Source organism: Eleutherodactylus coqui, chromosome 7 (assembly GCF_035609145.1).
Source record: "Eleutherodactylus coqui strain aEleCoq1 chromosome 7, aEleCoq1.hap1, whole genome shotgun sequence".
Lineage (NCBI taxonomy): Eukaryota > Metazoa > Chordata > Amphibia > Anura > Eleutherodactylidae > Eleutherodactylus > Eleutherodactylus coqui.
In genome coordinates, this window is record NC_089843.1 from 119,533,688 (window position 1) to 119,546,647 (window position 12,960).

At 42.0% G+C, this 12,960-nt stretch overlaps 1 protein-coding gene across 1 annotated transcript in view; it reads left to right on the forward strand.

Annotated features, from left to right (window-relative positions):
• Window positions 1–12,332, forward strand: part of GASK1B (golgi associated kinase 1B) — a 59,356-nt gene extending 47,024 nt beyond the window's left edge. Inside the window, exons 3-4 of the mRNA XM_066573592.1 lie at window positions 7,908–8,134; window positions 9,502–12,332. Of these exons, the coding sequence (XP_066429689.1) occupies window positions 7,908–8,134; window positions 9,502–9,709 (435 nt within the window). The 3' untranslated portion in view covers window positions 9,710–12,332. The remainder of the gene's footprint in view (window positions 1–7,907; window positions 8,135–9,501) is intronic.
• The last annotated feature ends 628 nt before the right edge of the window (window positions 12,333–12,960 follow it).

Below are 12,960 nucleotides of genomic sequence, written 5' to 3' on the forward strand. Positions count from 1 at the left end.
GTTATTGCTACATAATTATAGCCTGGAAAATGTCAACAACAAAAATTGATGGTCCTAAATTCCTCATGGTACGACGGAGCGAAGTGTTCTCTACTGCATGAGAGAACAGCAGTATTGTCCGAGTACAGTGCAGAGCTGTGATTGTATTTCATGATAATCGTACTATAAGACCCCTTTCACATGACCCTATTAGTAAATAGCCATAATACAGATCCATAAGGCTGGATCCACATGGGGCTGATTTACAGCTGAATATCCGCAGCGGGCATATCAACAGTGGAAAGTCTGCCTCCAAACCAACACTATCTAAGGGCTCGGTCAGACGAGCGATTTTTTTTAATGTGCGCTCAAAAAGAGCGCTTCCAAAAGAACCAATGAGTTCCTCTAGAAGTGCTCATATGAGAGAATGTAGGTGTGCTAAACGGAGCGCACCTAACAAAGCTAGGACAGCGTTTTTAGGAGTTTCCATTGACTTCTATGGGAGCAGCAGTTATTGGAAACTTCTGCGCTGGAAATAGATTCCCCGCTGCTTACAGCAGGACATTTAAAAGCTGCTGCATAGAAAGCACATTTTAAATGTTCCACTGTAAACTCCTGTTAGTCCCCACGGGGATGAAGGGACTCCCAGAGGGTTCCCTTAATCCCCACGGGGGCTAACAAGAATTTACAACGGGACATTTAAAAAGTGCTTCTGCGCAGTACCTTTTAAATGCCATGCTGTAAGCAGCGGGGTGTTCCTCCTGCCCCCCTGCTGGGCAATTGCCCAGTAGCGGGGGCAGTAGGGGACTCTTTCCCCCTCTCTCCCCAAGGGAATTCACTATAGCGGGGAGAGAGAGGAAGTGGAGTTACAGGGCTTTCCCTGAGAGCATGAGGGGGGTGGGAGAGGGCAAAGGGATCCACCCCTAGTCCTGCCCATCTAGCACCACCCCTTCTATGGATTGCTATAGGAAATCTCTGTGAGAATCCCTATAGCCCTGGCCACTCATTCAAGCCCCTGTCCACACTCTCTGGGCTATGGCGATATCCCTTGGGATTTCCCCATAGCAGGGAGATAGAGGGGAACTATGAGGGCTTTCCCCATAGCAAGGGAGAGAGCGGAGCTATGGGGGATTAACCTATAGCCCTGCTCCATCTCTGCTCTGGGGGAAATCCCCAAGCCCTGCGGGGCTTCTTTTTTCTCTCCTCCTGGAGCAGCTGCTCTTCTCCAAGCGCAGCTGCTCTAGGGAATAGGTGAATTTCAGGCACTTAGAAATTTTGCCTGGTCACGCGATTCGAGACTTGCAATTTTTTTTAAGCGTGCCTATACATGCGCTAAAAAAATCACTCGTCTGACCGAGCCCTAAGGGGGATTTTGAAGCAGGTTTTATTGTGTATTTCTGTGCGGAATTTACCCCATCATTGAGAAGAGGTGAATTCCACAGCAATAGAATTGATATATTGCAGATTTGAATTCCGCACCGCATGTGAATTTCCACGCAGGTTTTATGTGGATTATTTCCGCAGCTTGTGGACGAGATTTTCAAACTGTCATCCACTTCACTGCTATTGTAATTGCAGCAGAATTTACATGCGTAGGGTCCACATAGAGATTCCGCAGCAAATCTGCCCCATCTGCATGTCCCTTATATGACTGTATTATGAAACAAGATGCATCAATATTAGAGATGAGCGAGCGTACTCGGAAAAGCACTACTCGCTCGAGTAATTTGCTTTATCCGAGTATCGCTGTGCTCGTCCCTGAAGATTCGGGTGCCGGTACGGAGCGGGGAGCGGGCGGGAGAGAGGGAGAGAAAGATCTCCCCTCCGTTCCTCCCCGCTCTCCCCTGCAGCTCCCCGCTCCGTGCCGGCACCCGAATCTTCAGGGACGAGCACAGCGATACTCGGATAAAGCAAATTACTCGAGCGAGTAGTGCTTTTCCGAGTACGCTCGCTCATCTCTAATCAATATTCCATTGTATTCTCTCAGTATTACATCTGTATTTGAATGCATTGTTCTTATTTTCTATTTAGCAAAAATGATGTACAATAAAAAAGAACAGATGTAATTACAGATGTAATACAGAAGAAATAGGAATAGGGATGCATCATTATTTTAATCACTCACTATAGACTTCCATGGGCGTATTACACCCGTAAAGCAGATAAAACTGGCGCATGTTGTATTCTTAAAATACGTAACTCTTTTACTTATCCATCAACGTCGCTGTATGGGGGCTTATTTTTTGTGGGACGAGTTGTATTTTTCGATGGAACTATTTAATGTTTCATATAATGTACTGAAAAAATTCTAAGTGGAGTGAAATAAAAAAAAAATAAAAAAATTCTGCCATCTTCGGGTGGTGGTGGAAGAGAAGGGTGGTGGGGGGTCTTCTTTCTACAGTTTACACATTGCAACAAAAATGACATGACAACTTTATTTTATGGGTCAGTATTAGAGACGAGCAAGCACCCAAATGCTCGGGTCCGAGTTATTCAAGTCGAGCTTTTCGTAAAATTCAAGAGCTCTATTTGAGTAACGAACCCCATTGCCTACAATGGGAGACTTGAGCATTTTCGTGTGTGGGACGACGGGTCCCGAGCTTTTTTTTCTTTTCTTGGTTCGTGTGTGTGTGTCTCTCTCTTGTCAGTATGATTACACCAATACAAAATTTATACCGTTTTTTTGTTGTACTATTTCTAAGGTATAAAATATCTTTGAAAAGAAATACTATTTTTTTCTGCTGCCATCTTCTGACAGCTATAACTTTCTTATTTTTCCATCGACATAGTTGTGTTTTTGCGAGTTGTCCTGTAATTTCTATTTGTACAATTTTAGAGTGCATGTGACCTTTTTTTTTTAATCGCTTTTTATTACATTTTTTATTGGAGGTGCAGTGACCAAACAAGCGCAATTGTGGTGTTGTTTATTTATTTTTTTCTGACAATGTTCACTGTGCAGAATAAATAATACATTACTTTGATAGATCAGACTTTTAGGCCTCATGTCCACGGGGAAAATCAGATCCGCTGCAGATTCTCAATGTAGAATCTGCAGCGGGTCCCTCCTGCCCCGCGGACATGAGTGCCGAAAATAGCAATTTAAAAGCATTTACCTATCCGTAGCGGGCGGGGACGCTCTGCTCTTCCTCACGGCCGGATCTTCATTTTCGGCCGGCGGATAAATTCCTGACGCCGGCGGCACGTCGCCGACGTGCCGCGCGCATGCGCCGGGCACATCCGCCGAGCCGAAGCAAGGGAGATGCGGCCGTGAGGAAGAGAAGAGCTTCCCGGTCCGCTGCGGGTGAGTAAATGCTTTAAATTCCTATTTTAGGTCTCCCGCGGATCCGGACGGCTTCCATAGGCTTCAATAGAAGCCCGCGGGAGCCGTCCCCGCGGGAGACCCGCATGAAAATGGAGCATGGTCCAGATTTTTTCATGCTCCATTTTTTTTTAAATCACTTTTATTGACGATCCGCGGGTATTTATGTACCCGCGGGTGGTCAATGCATCCCTATGGGGTGCGGATCCGCGTGCAGGTAATCCGCTGCGGATCCTAAATCATATTTTCCCCGTGGACATGAGCCCTTATGGATGCAGCAATACAAAATATGTTTTTGGAGTTTTTTTTAGATTTTTTATTGTAAATATGGCAAAAGGGTTTTTTTTTTAAAAACTTTTATTACTTAATTAAAAAAAAAAATTATTAATGACATTTTTTAAACTGATTTTTACATGTTCTTAGGAGACAAATACTTGTGATGATTTGATCGCTCCTGCAGTATGATGTAATACCATAGTATTACATTATAGCCTAATTGAACAGGCATTGTATCAAGCCACATCACAGGCTTGGTTTGTTAGGCAATTTGCAATGGCATCCCTGGGGGCTTTCAGAACCCCCCAGCTGCCATGGTAACTAGACGTGTCCCGGGATCTAATCCAGGACTATAACTGTAACAAGGGAACATACTCTACGTCTAGAGGAAAGAAGGCTTCTGCATCAACATAGAAGGAAGTTCTGTACTGTAAGAGCAGTGAGACTATGGAACTCTCTGCCTGAGGACGTGGTGATGGTGAACTCACTAAAAAAGTTCAAGAGAGGCCTGCTATAATCACTAATTGCTTCGGAAGTGTTAATGATCTAGAGATTATTGGGGTTGTCAATTTGGAGTCGGGAAGTAATTTTTTTCTCCTAAAATTAGGAAAATTGTCTGCTTCCTCGTGGTTTTTTTTTCCTTCCTCTGGATCAACATTGGGTGGTAATAGGCTGAAACTAATGGGCATACGTCTCTCTTTCAGCCTTACACATTATGTTACTATGTCTAAAAGAGGCCTGAGTGCAACAGTTGTACTATAAAAATTTATTTTTGTAGATCCTACAGTGTTCTAGATCCTACACAGTATGTAGCTCCTCTTAAGGCCTTTGACACACTTGCCGTGAGTCCGAGTTGCACCTTCATTCTTCAGAGCCCCCAGTACTTCTCTACTGCATGGATCCCTGCCGCTGTACTAGCAGGGGAGTGGGGACTCCTACCGGTGCTTTTAGCATCTCTGGCTAAGTCTTGGCCCTGAGAGCTCAGAGTCTAGCAGTGTTCATGTCACTTTTCACAACGGGTGAGACCCTCAGATGTATGTGTGTAGCGTGAGGCAGCGCCTCTCCATTACACGTGGGTAGTACCTCTAGAACAAGGGTAGCTGACTGGTTTGCTTCTCTTCCTGTTACCTTGAATGGCCATTAATCCTAAATTTTGTGTCTTCGAATTAAACAGAGTAGAATAGAAGATCGAAGACAGAAGAAGATCACATGGCCCATCTAGTTAGCCCATATATTATTTTGTTTTCCTCTTAGGATAGATATATGCTTAGCCCAGACTTTCCAACCACATCTACTGGAAGTTTGCTTCCAGCATCTACTACTGTTTCAATAAAATAATGTGTTCTGATATAGCTTCTGATCTTCGCCTCATCTAATTTCAGACCGTAACATCATGTAAGCGTTGGAATTAGCAGAACGAAGTATTTTTGGAATGAACCTGGATGCTTTTATAAAGCAGACTAACTTCAGACACTGGATGAGAGAATGTTTGTGGTTGTGGCAGTCTGCCTTATCATCACGGAAAAGACCTTGGTCTGTCTGGCTTAAAAGCCTATATTTAGCAGTGGCATCATACTTTTATGTTCTCCAAGCTAAACATAACTTTGCCAGGGTGGTGTCTGGGTAAGCAGGAAACTTAGACAATTTCCTGAAATAGTGTTTAGGTGAGGAATGTCTTAAATGTGGTCACATTTGTTCACTTTTAAGATAGAAGGAATGATTTACATTCACAATATATCAGTATAACACGAAGAGAGTCTTCCGAAATCATTCTATGGTAATTCATGCAAAAAATACAGTTTTAGTAGCAATATTATTGTTATTTTTATTAGTAGTATTTTGCAACACATATTTTAGGAAGTCTAACATCAAAAATTATACTATATAAATTGGATTTTATTATAAACATGTACTGTATTTTCTGGCGTATAAGACGACCTTATAAGCCCGAAAAATCTGCCCCGCAGTTGGGGGTCATCTTATACACCAGGTATACAGATAATGAGGTGCTGTCCCCCCCCCAAAAAAACAATACTCACCTCCCACTGCGCTGCTGCAGGCTGTCGCTCACTCGTCCAGAACATTGCTTTCTGCAAGCGGGGCTTGAATGCCCCACCTCCAGAAAGCTAATGCTCTGATTGGCTAACTTAGTCTGGCGTCAGCCCATCACAGCCATTCATGACGTCATTGAATAGCTGTGATTGGCTAACGCCAGACTAAGTTAGCCAATCAGAGAATTAGCTTTCTGGAGGCGGGGCATTCAAGCCCCGCTTGCAGAAAGCAATGCTCTGCTGGCATGTACATTTTAAATGTCAGGGGTATGTTTGCATTTTGCTACTATCCACCCTGAGCCCACCACTTCGGTCCCTGAGGCTCCTGCAACGGTCATGTGCCATACATTATTCATGTGACTGCTTAAGCCAATCACTCACCTAAAATATAGGAAGGTGTGCTGCCCTCTGTGGCGTGGAGTGTTAAGGCAGCAGAAAAAATCCAATCCTAAATGACCTGAAGGTTGCAAGTTTACACTCCGCATGGTTCAAGTAGCCGGCTCAAGGTTGACTCAGGCTTCCATCCTTCTGAGGTCGGTAAGATGATTACCCAGCTTGGTCGGGGGTAATAAATAAATTACCTGAAAGCGCTGCAGAATAAGTACAGTTTTTATGTTTTTTTCGATTCCCTGCATTTAGCAACTTTTTGAAAAGTCCCAGAAACTCTTGTAAATTAGCTATTTGAATTTTGAAAGTTGATGGTCTATTCTTAAGAAAGATCATCAATGTTAGTTTTGTTGGGTCTGACTTTTAGCATCCTCGCTGATCAGCTGTTTGACAGAGCAAAACGCTCAGACAGCATGACAGCCCCCTCGATGGTCTGGAAATCGGTTCATACTGCCAAATACATACTATTAGTAGCGGCATTGCAGAATGGGACAGAGTTGCAATACCCTGTACCACACTAATAATAGCATGGCATTCCGCAGTCAATCTCCAGACCAATGTAAACATTAAGAGGCTGCAACACTTGTTCAAGTGTGGCAACGCCTTCAAATAACTGATCCAAGGGAGTCCTGAAAGGTGGAGCCCAACTGATCTAATATTGATGGTCTATCCCAAGGATAGGACATCAATTTTAAAAGCCTGGATTACACCCTCAATGTAAGAAAAAGGGGAAAAAAACCTTTTGCTAACATAAAAAAATTAGAAACCAGCATTATGAAATCTACGGGCTTTATTGAGGCATAGAGAATGGAAGGAAGTCCCTTTCCTGTTGTATTGGATCTTTTTCATTCTGTATGCCTCCATACAGCTTGTTGATTTCACATTTTCACACAACGGTGGCTACTTATTTATTTCCTTACATGGTTCACTATAACTCTACACCTGCCACATGCACTGCAGAGTATCTGGTGAGCTGGAATTTTCCTTGTGATAGCCTAAAAAAATTAGCATGTTTATTTAAATAAAAAGAGGATGATGAGCTGGCTCCTGGATAAGTAAAGCGAATTCCCAATCCCAGGGGCGTAACTGTAGGGGAGGCAGAGGATGTGGTTGCCCCTTGGCCCAGGAGCCTTAGGGGGCCTATAATGCCTCTTTTTTCCATATAGGGAGCCCAGTACTAGGAGGAAAACATTATATTTATGGGCCCTGTTACAAAATTTTGCACTGGGGCGCAGAAGCTTCAAGTTACGTCTCTGCCCAATCCTGTTTGCATTCCCCCCCATGAGGGGGCTGCAGTGTGACTTCGAAACATAGAGAGGACTACCCTGGTGCCCACTGCTGCTCTTGTATTGTAAGTTACGATTAAGAGACTGTGCCTCTGCAATTGAGAAGACCATTGTGCACCTCTGCTTGTTGTGATAGATTGCTGTGCTTAACAATTCAAGCTTGTCATTTGCTGCAGTTGAATTTTGTCTGCCCCATTTTAAAACAGGGATTCCCCTACGCCATACAGCACTGTATATTTTGGGAACATTGCCTCCAAGCCACAATCTTACATAAATACTTTGAACTAGAAGTCTACTGTATTCATGATTAACAGCCTTTTCACTGCTGATTGACAGCCTTCTCCCTATGTACTAGAATAGGGAGTGATCTGCCAATGAATGGCTCATGAACAGGCGGAGTCGAAATAATATATATTTATGTATTGGACTTTTTCATCACATCGCTGAACACCTGCTGCAAAGGCAGCAGTGAGACACAACAACATAAAATAGTTGACAGGTTCCCTTTAAGGTTCATCCCTAGGTGAACATATGCCATCTATCTATGATATAATAAAACTGTGAGTTGAGATCATTAATATGTACATTATTCTTGTTATGTTCACCCAGGTTTACAATCGCCTCGATAAACACTGTTGTGGCTTCAGACCTCGGAAAGAAGATGAATGTGTGCAACAAGGGCTACACTTGAAATGTGATAACCCCAGCAATATTGAACTTACACACATCGTCCAACGGAAACATGACCCCCGCCACTTAGTATTTATTAACAACAAAGGATATTTTGATAGAAGTGAGGATAATTTGGATTTTAAATTGTTGGAAGGAATCAAAGAGTGAGTATATCATCAGTGGTGAAATAACGAACCTCAATTATTATCAGCTGATTACAGATACACTGTTTATATTTGTGCATGTTAGTTACCCTGGCAATGAAAGTAACATTTGGAAAAGTCTAAAGCAAACTTTCAACAGAATTTAGTACTTTATCCTGGCTTTAGCTAATAGGATAAACATACATTAATAGAAAATTTACAAGTGGTTTCTTGGAGTTAACTGCTGTCATTACAGTTCATCCCCATTCCATTCAGTTGGACCAGACATAGTCCGTGGAAAGAGTGGCACTTTTTTTTTTCTTTAAAAATATAGGCACTTTCTAATCTCAAACAAGCTCTTTAGCTTTTTAATAAAACGACTTTTTTTAACCTTTTTTATTTTTTCAGTGTTGCATTCTGAATAGAGATGAGCGAGCGTACTCGCTAAGGCAAACTACTCGAGTAGTGCCTTATGCGAGTAACTGCCCGCTCGTCTCTAAAGATTCGGGTGCCGGCGGGGGGCAGGGAGCAGCAGGGGAGAGCGGGGAGGAACGGGGGGTGGGGGGGGAGATCTCTCTCTCTCACTCTCTCTCCCCCGTTCTTCCCTGCTCACTCCCGCAACTCACCGCTCTCTCCCGCTGGCACCCGAATCTTTAGAGACAAGCGGGCAGGTACTCGCATAAGGCGCTACTTGCTCGAGTAGTTTGCCTTAGCGAGTACGCTCACTCATCTCTAATTCTGAAAACTATAACTTTTTCTTGTCAACATAGCTGTATGAGGGGCTTGTTTTGTATATGATGATTTGCAATTTTCAACACCACTATTTTGGGGTACGTATCACTTATTGATCAACTTTTATTTACTGCTTATGGGGTAGTGCAATTTTTATGTTTTACATTTTTCACAGTGTGCCGTAAACAATGCATTAACTTTATGCTGTGGGTTGGTACAATTACAGCATTACCAAAATTACGTAGAGGCTTTACATGTTTTACTATTTTTGCACCATAAAAACACATAAAAGGGTTGTTTTCGCATTATCTTCTGAGACCTGTAACTTTTTTATTTTTCCATTGATGCTGCCGTGTGAGGGCTATCGACCACAGCATCTAAAGGGTTAAATGGCCGCCATTGGAGTTATCTCTAAACCTGGCCATCGCAGCAGATTGTCAGCTATATGTTACAACAGAAATCTGCTACTGATGGCACTGCGCCATACATGTACAGCAGTTTGCAGGAACGACTTGCTTGCTGTGCTGTACATGCGCAGTGCTGAGCCAGTGACATAATATTATTTACAAACAGATATATAACTATCTTCACTTTTCAGGAATTGTGCTGCAGGAGGTTTATGTATCCTACTTCATTATCTTAATTTCTTTTTCTAGGTTTCCTGAACCAGCTGTTTCGGTGCTAAAAAGTTACAGACTTCGAGAAAAACTCCTGCAGTCATTTTTTCTAGATAAAGTATTTTGGGAAAGTCAAAGAGGACGTCAAGGGATTGAAAAACTGATTGATGTGATAGAGAGAAGGGCCAAAATCCTGTTGACTTATATCAATGCCTATGGAATAAAAGTGATACCGATGAATGATTAAATTGACCAAAATGGCCAGACAAGCCTCTGAAATCATAGAATGACATGTTTTCAAACTGTAAGACATGCAGTGATTCCAGGATATAAGCTTTGTTTAGCGAAGTTCAACATTCTGCCATGTAAGTTACTGAGAGAAAATATTAAATGGAAAGGAGATGGAAAGATAAAAAAGGTATTAAAGGGGTATTCTAATTAAGTGACATTATTTTCCAGTGAGTAGGTGAAAAATCAAGTAACCAGAATACCCCTGTAAGAATATGATCATTAAGATCAACTGTTCAGAATGTTAAAGGTTATGTCCACCTTTGAAGACTGTTACTGCATCTTATAAAAAATAACAAATTTTCAGCCACTTTAATAATAATCCTCATTAGAATATTCTATGGTTTTGTATATACAGCTTCTTTACAGACCTATATGTTTCCATGGTAACAGACTACAAATAAACCCTGTGTGTAATCTGACCCTTTGGCATTATAGTTTTTTCTTCGGTTGGAACATTCCTTTTTGCTAATATAGGAGACTGGATAACAGGGAAGTATTTGTAATCTGTAACAATGTAGACCCAAATGCCTATAACAAAATCCACTTGCATCAGTTTTTCGATTTTTGATTTGTTGGAGCAGTAAAAAAAATGGTTGAAAAGGTGTACATACTTTACAAGTAACAGTGGCCTTAATAAAACAGAAATATAAGAATTCTGGAAAGCCAATGACTATTTATCAAAATTTAGAAAAAAAAATAAGCCAAATTATGGGCTGACTCTTATCCAAAAATATTGTGTGCCCCAGAGCTTCGGATAATAGATAGTAAAGCTACATAGTGATTTACACAGGGATGGGCAGACTAATTATGCCATCTGGTTATGGCAGCCTCTCCATATAATTATCACCGTCTCTCCCTGAGCACTTCAAAACCGCCAAAGCATCAACTAAGAAACAAAGATCACAAAAAAAAAAAATATATATATATATTCAAAATATTTTAGGGAACACCTAAATCACACATCAGATCATGTTTCGCACTGCGTCTCTAGACTCTTTCACGTTTGTCACATGTGCTTATTGTAAACCTGCTCTCATCTGTGAAGTGAACAGAGGGACAATGGTGGACCTGCCAATCCTGATGCTATTTGGTGAATGCCAAATGAGCTGTATGGCACTGGGCTGTGAGCACAGGTCCCACTACAGGACGTCAGGCCTACATGCCACCCTCACAGAGTCAGTTTATGCTAGTTTTGTCAGAAACTTGTAGATCAGTGGCCCATTGGAGGTCATTTACTAGGGTTCTGGCAGTGCTCTTCCTGTTCTTCCATGAACAAAGGAGCGGATTGCCTTCGTGATGTTGGGTTGACGCCCTTCTACGGCCCTATCCAGCTCTCCTCATGTATCAGCTAGTGCATAAAGAACCTATGCAAAGGAAATCTTGGATGATATGCCAAAGTGAAGTAATCTAGTGCCAAGTCTGTTGCAATAGAAAAACGTCTGTATTTATTCATAGCACGATGATAAAGACAGAGCACAGCCAGCTCTGCTTACTCATTTCAGCTGAAAGCCTTACTCAAAGCCAAAACAATTACAATCAGATGAATGGACTTAATTTTCAGTTACAGAAATGTCTGCAAAAATCTACCACATGTGGAAAGTACCCTAATAGACCATATATAGGAACTATAAGAAAGCAACACATGAAAAGGTTGATGTAGAACTTCACTTCTTATGTAATAGTTTCTCAGAATGGTTTACAAACATATCAAACCGCATGGGCTAATATGGATAACCTCTTAGTCTAAATAGGACCAAAACATGCATTTCTCTGTGTATACTTGTCTTCAGCTCTGGATTATTATTTCTAACCTTCTTTCATTAGGATCCTTTTACTGAAAGTATTAGATTTTGACTGCATTTGAGCAATTTCTTTGTAGATTGCTAGAATCAGGGATATAATATAGGTCCCAACATAACATTAAGGCTCTTAGTGACTGTTAGAAGGGGAATGGTTCAACTCTGGGTCTACCGTCCAACAGCAGTTCAGGGCATAATCCACCTTACTTTGGTAAGCTACCCAAAAGCTTCAGTGCAGAATGACTACATTCCCTACATAGAAGTTAGGAAACAGAGAAGACCTCCCAAATCCTTAAAACATCACCTTTAGTTAAACAACTTTAAAACAACCCTTCGGTTCTGGGACAAAAGTCTGTCCCGGAACCGGAGAGTGGAGGGGTTATATTACCTGTAGATGATCTTCTCATCAATCTCTTCATTTCACCAGTTTTGGGTGCCATTTTCAAGCAACCAAGATGGCCACCACCATCCTTAGACTTCCTAATCACACACAGAATTAGGACTACCAATACACTATACCTGCTCTGTGTTTGATCAACCCTAGACAATCACAGAGCAGTGCATAGTGTAATTATTAGAGATGAGCGAGCATACTCGCTAAGGACAATTACTCGAGCGAGCATTGTCCTTAGCGAGTACCTGCTCGCTCGGAAGAAAAGATTCGGGTGCCGGCGCGGGTGAGCGGTGCAGGAGTGAGCAGGGAGGAGCGAGGGGGAGAGAGAGATCTCCGTTCCCCCCTGCTCTCCCCCGCCGTCCCCGCCCCCGAATCTTTTCTTCCGAGCGAGCAGGTACTCGCTAAGGACAATGCTCGCTTGAATAATTGTCCTTAGCGAGTATGCTCGCTCATCTCTAGTATTTATTAAATGGCGGCAGCCATCTTGGCCACCCGATAACTACACCTAGAACCACCAGAATAAAGGGATGGCCAAGAAGATCAACTATAGGTAATATAATCCCTTCCATCATCTGGTCCAGGAACAGAACTTTGTCCTGACTTTTGAAAGTTTTGAGTCTTGCTATGCTAATTTTTGTTAACAATTCTCCTTACCACTAACCCATTTGAATGCTACATTTTCTCCCACAGATTTCCTATGTATTTGAGAAAAATATCTCACTGTGTCTCAGGGTGGCATTACATTACCAAGGTATTCTCACCTAAAATAAACTGTTCTAGTGTGTCCAATGGAGCAGCATCAAAAGGAACATACTACCATCAGAGGCAGACAGTGTTACAATCATGGACTGATATGTTTTTACGGGTGGTGTATAACAGAGCTGCAGACAGTCCATGTATGGCCATGTGGAGCCTCCATAAAATACCATATTTTCCCCTATACCGTGACATGACAGTTATAGCCCATAAGAATATATTGAGTATCATTTAAACTGTGCGCAAAATGCATAACAG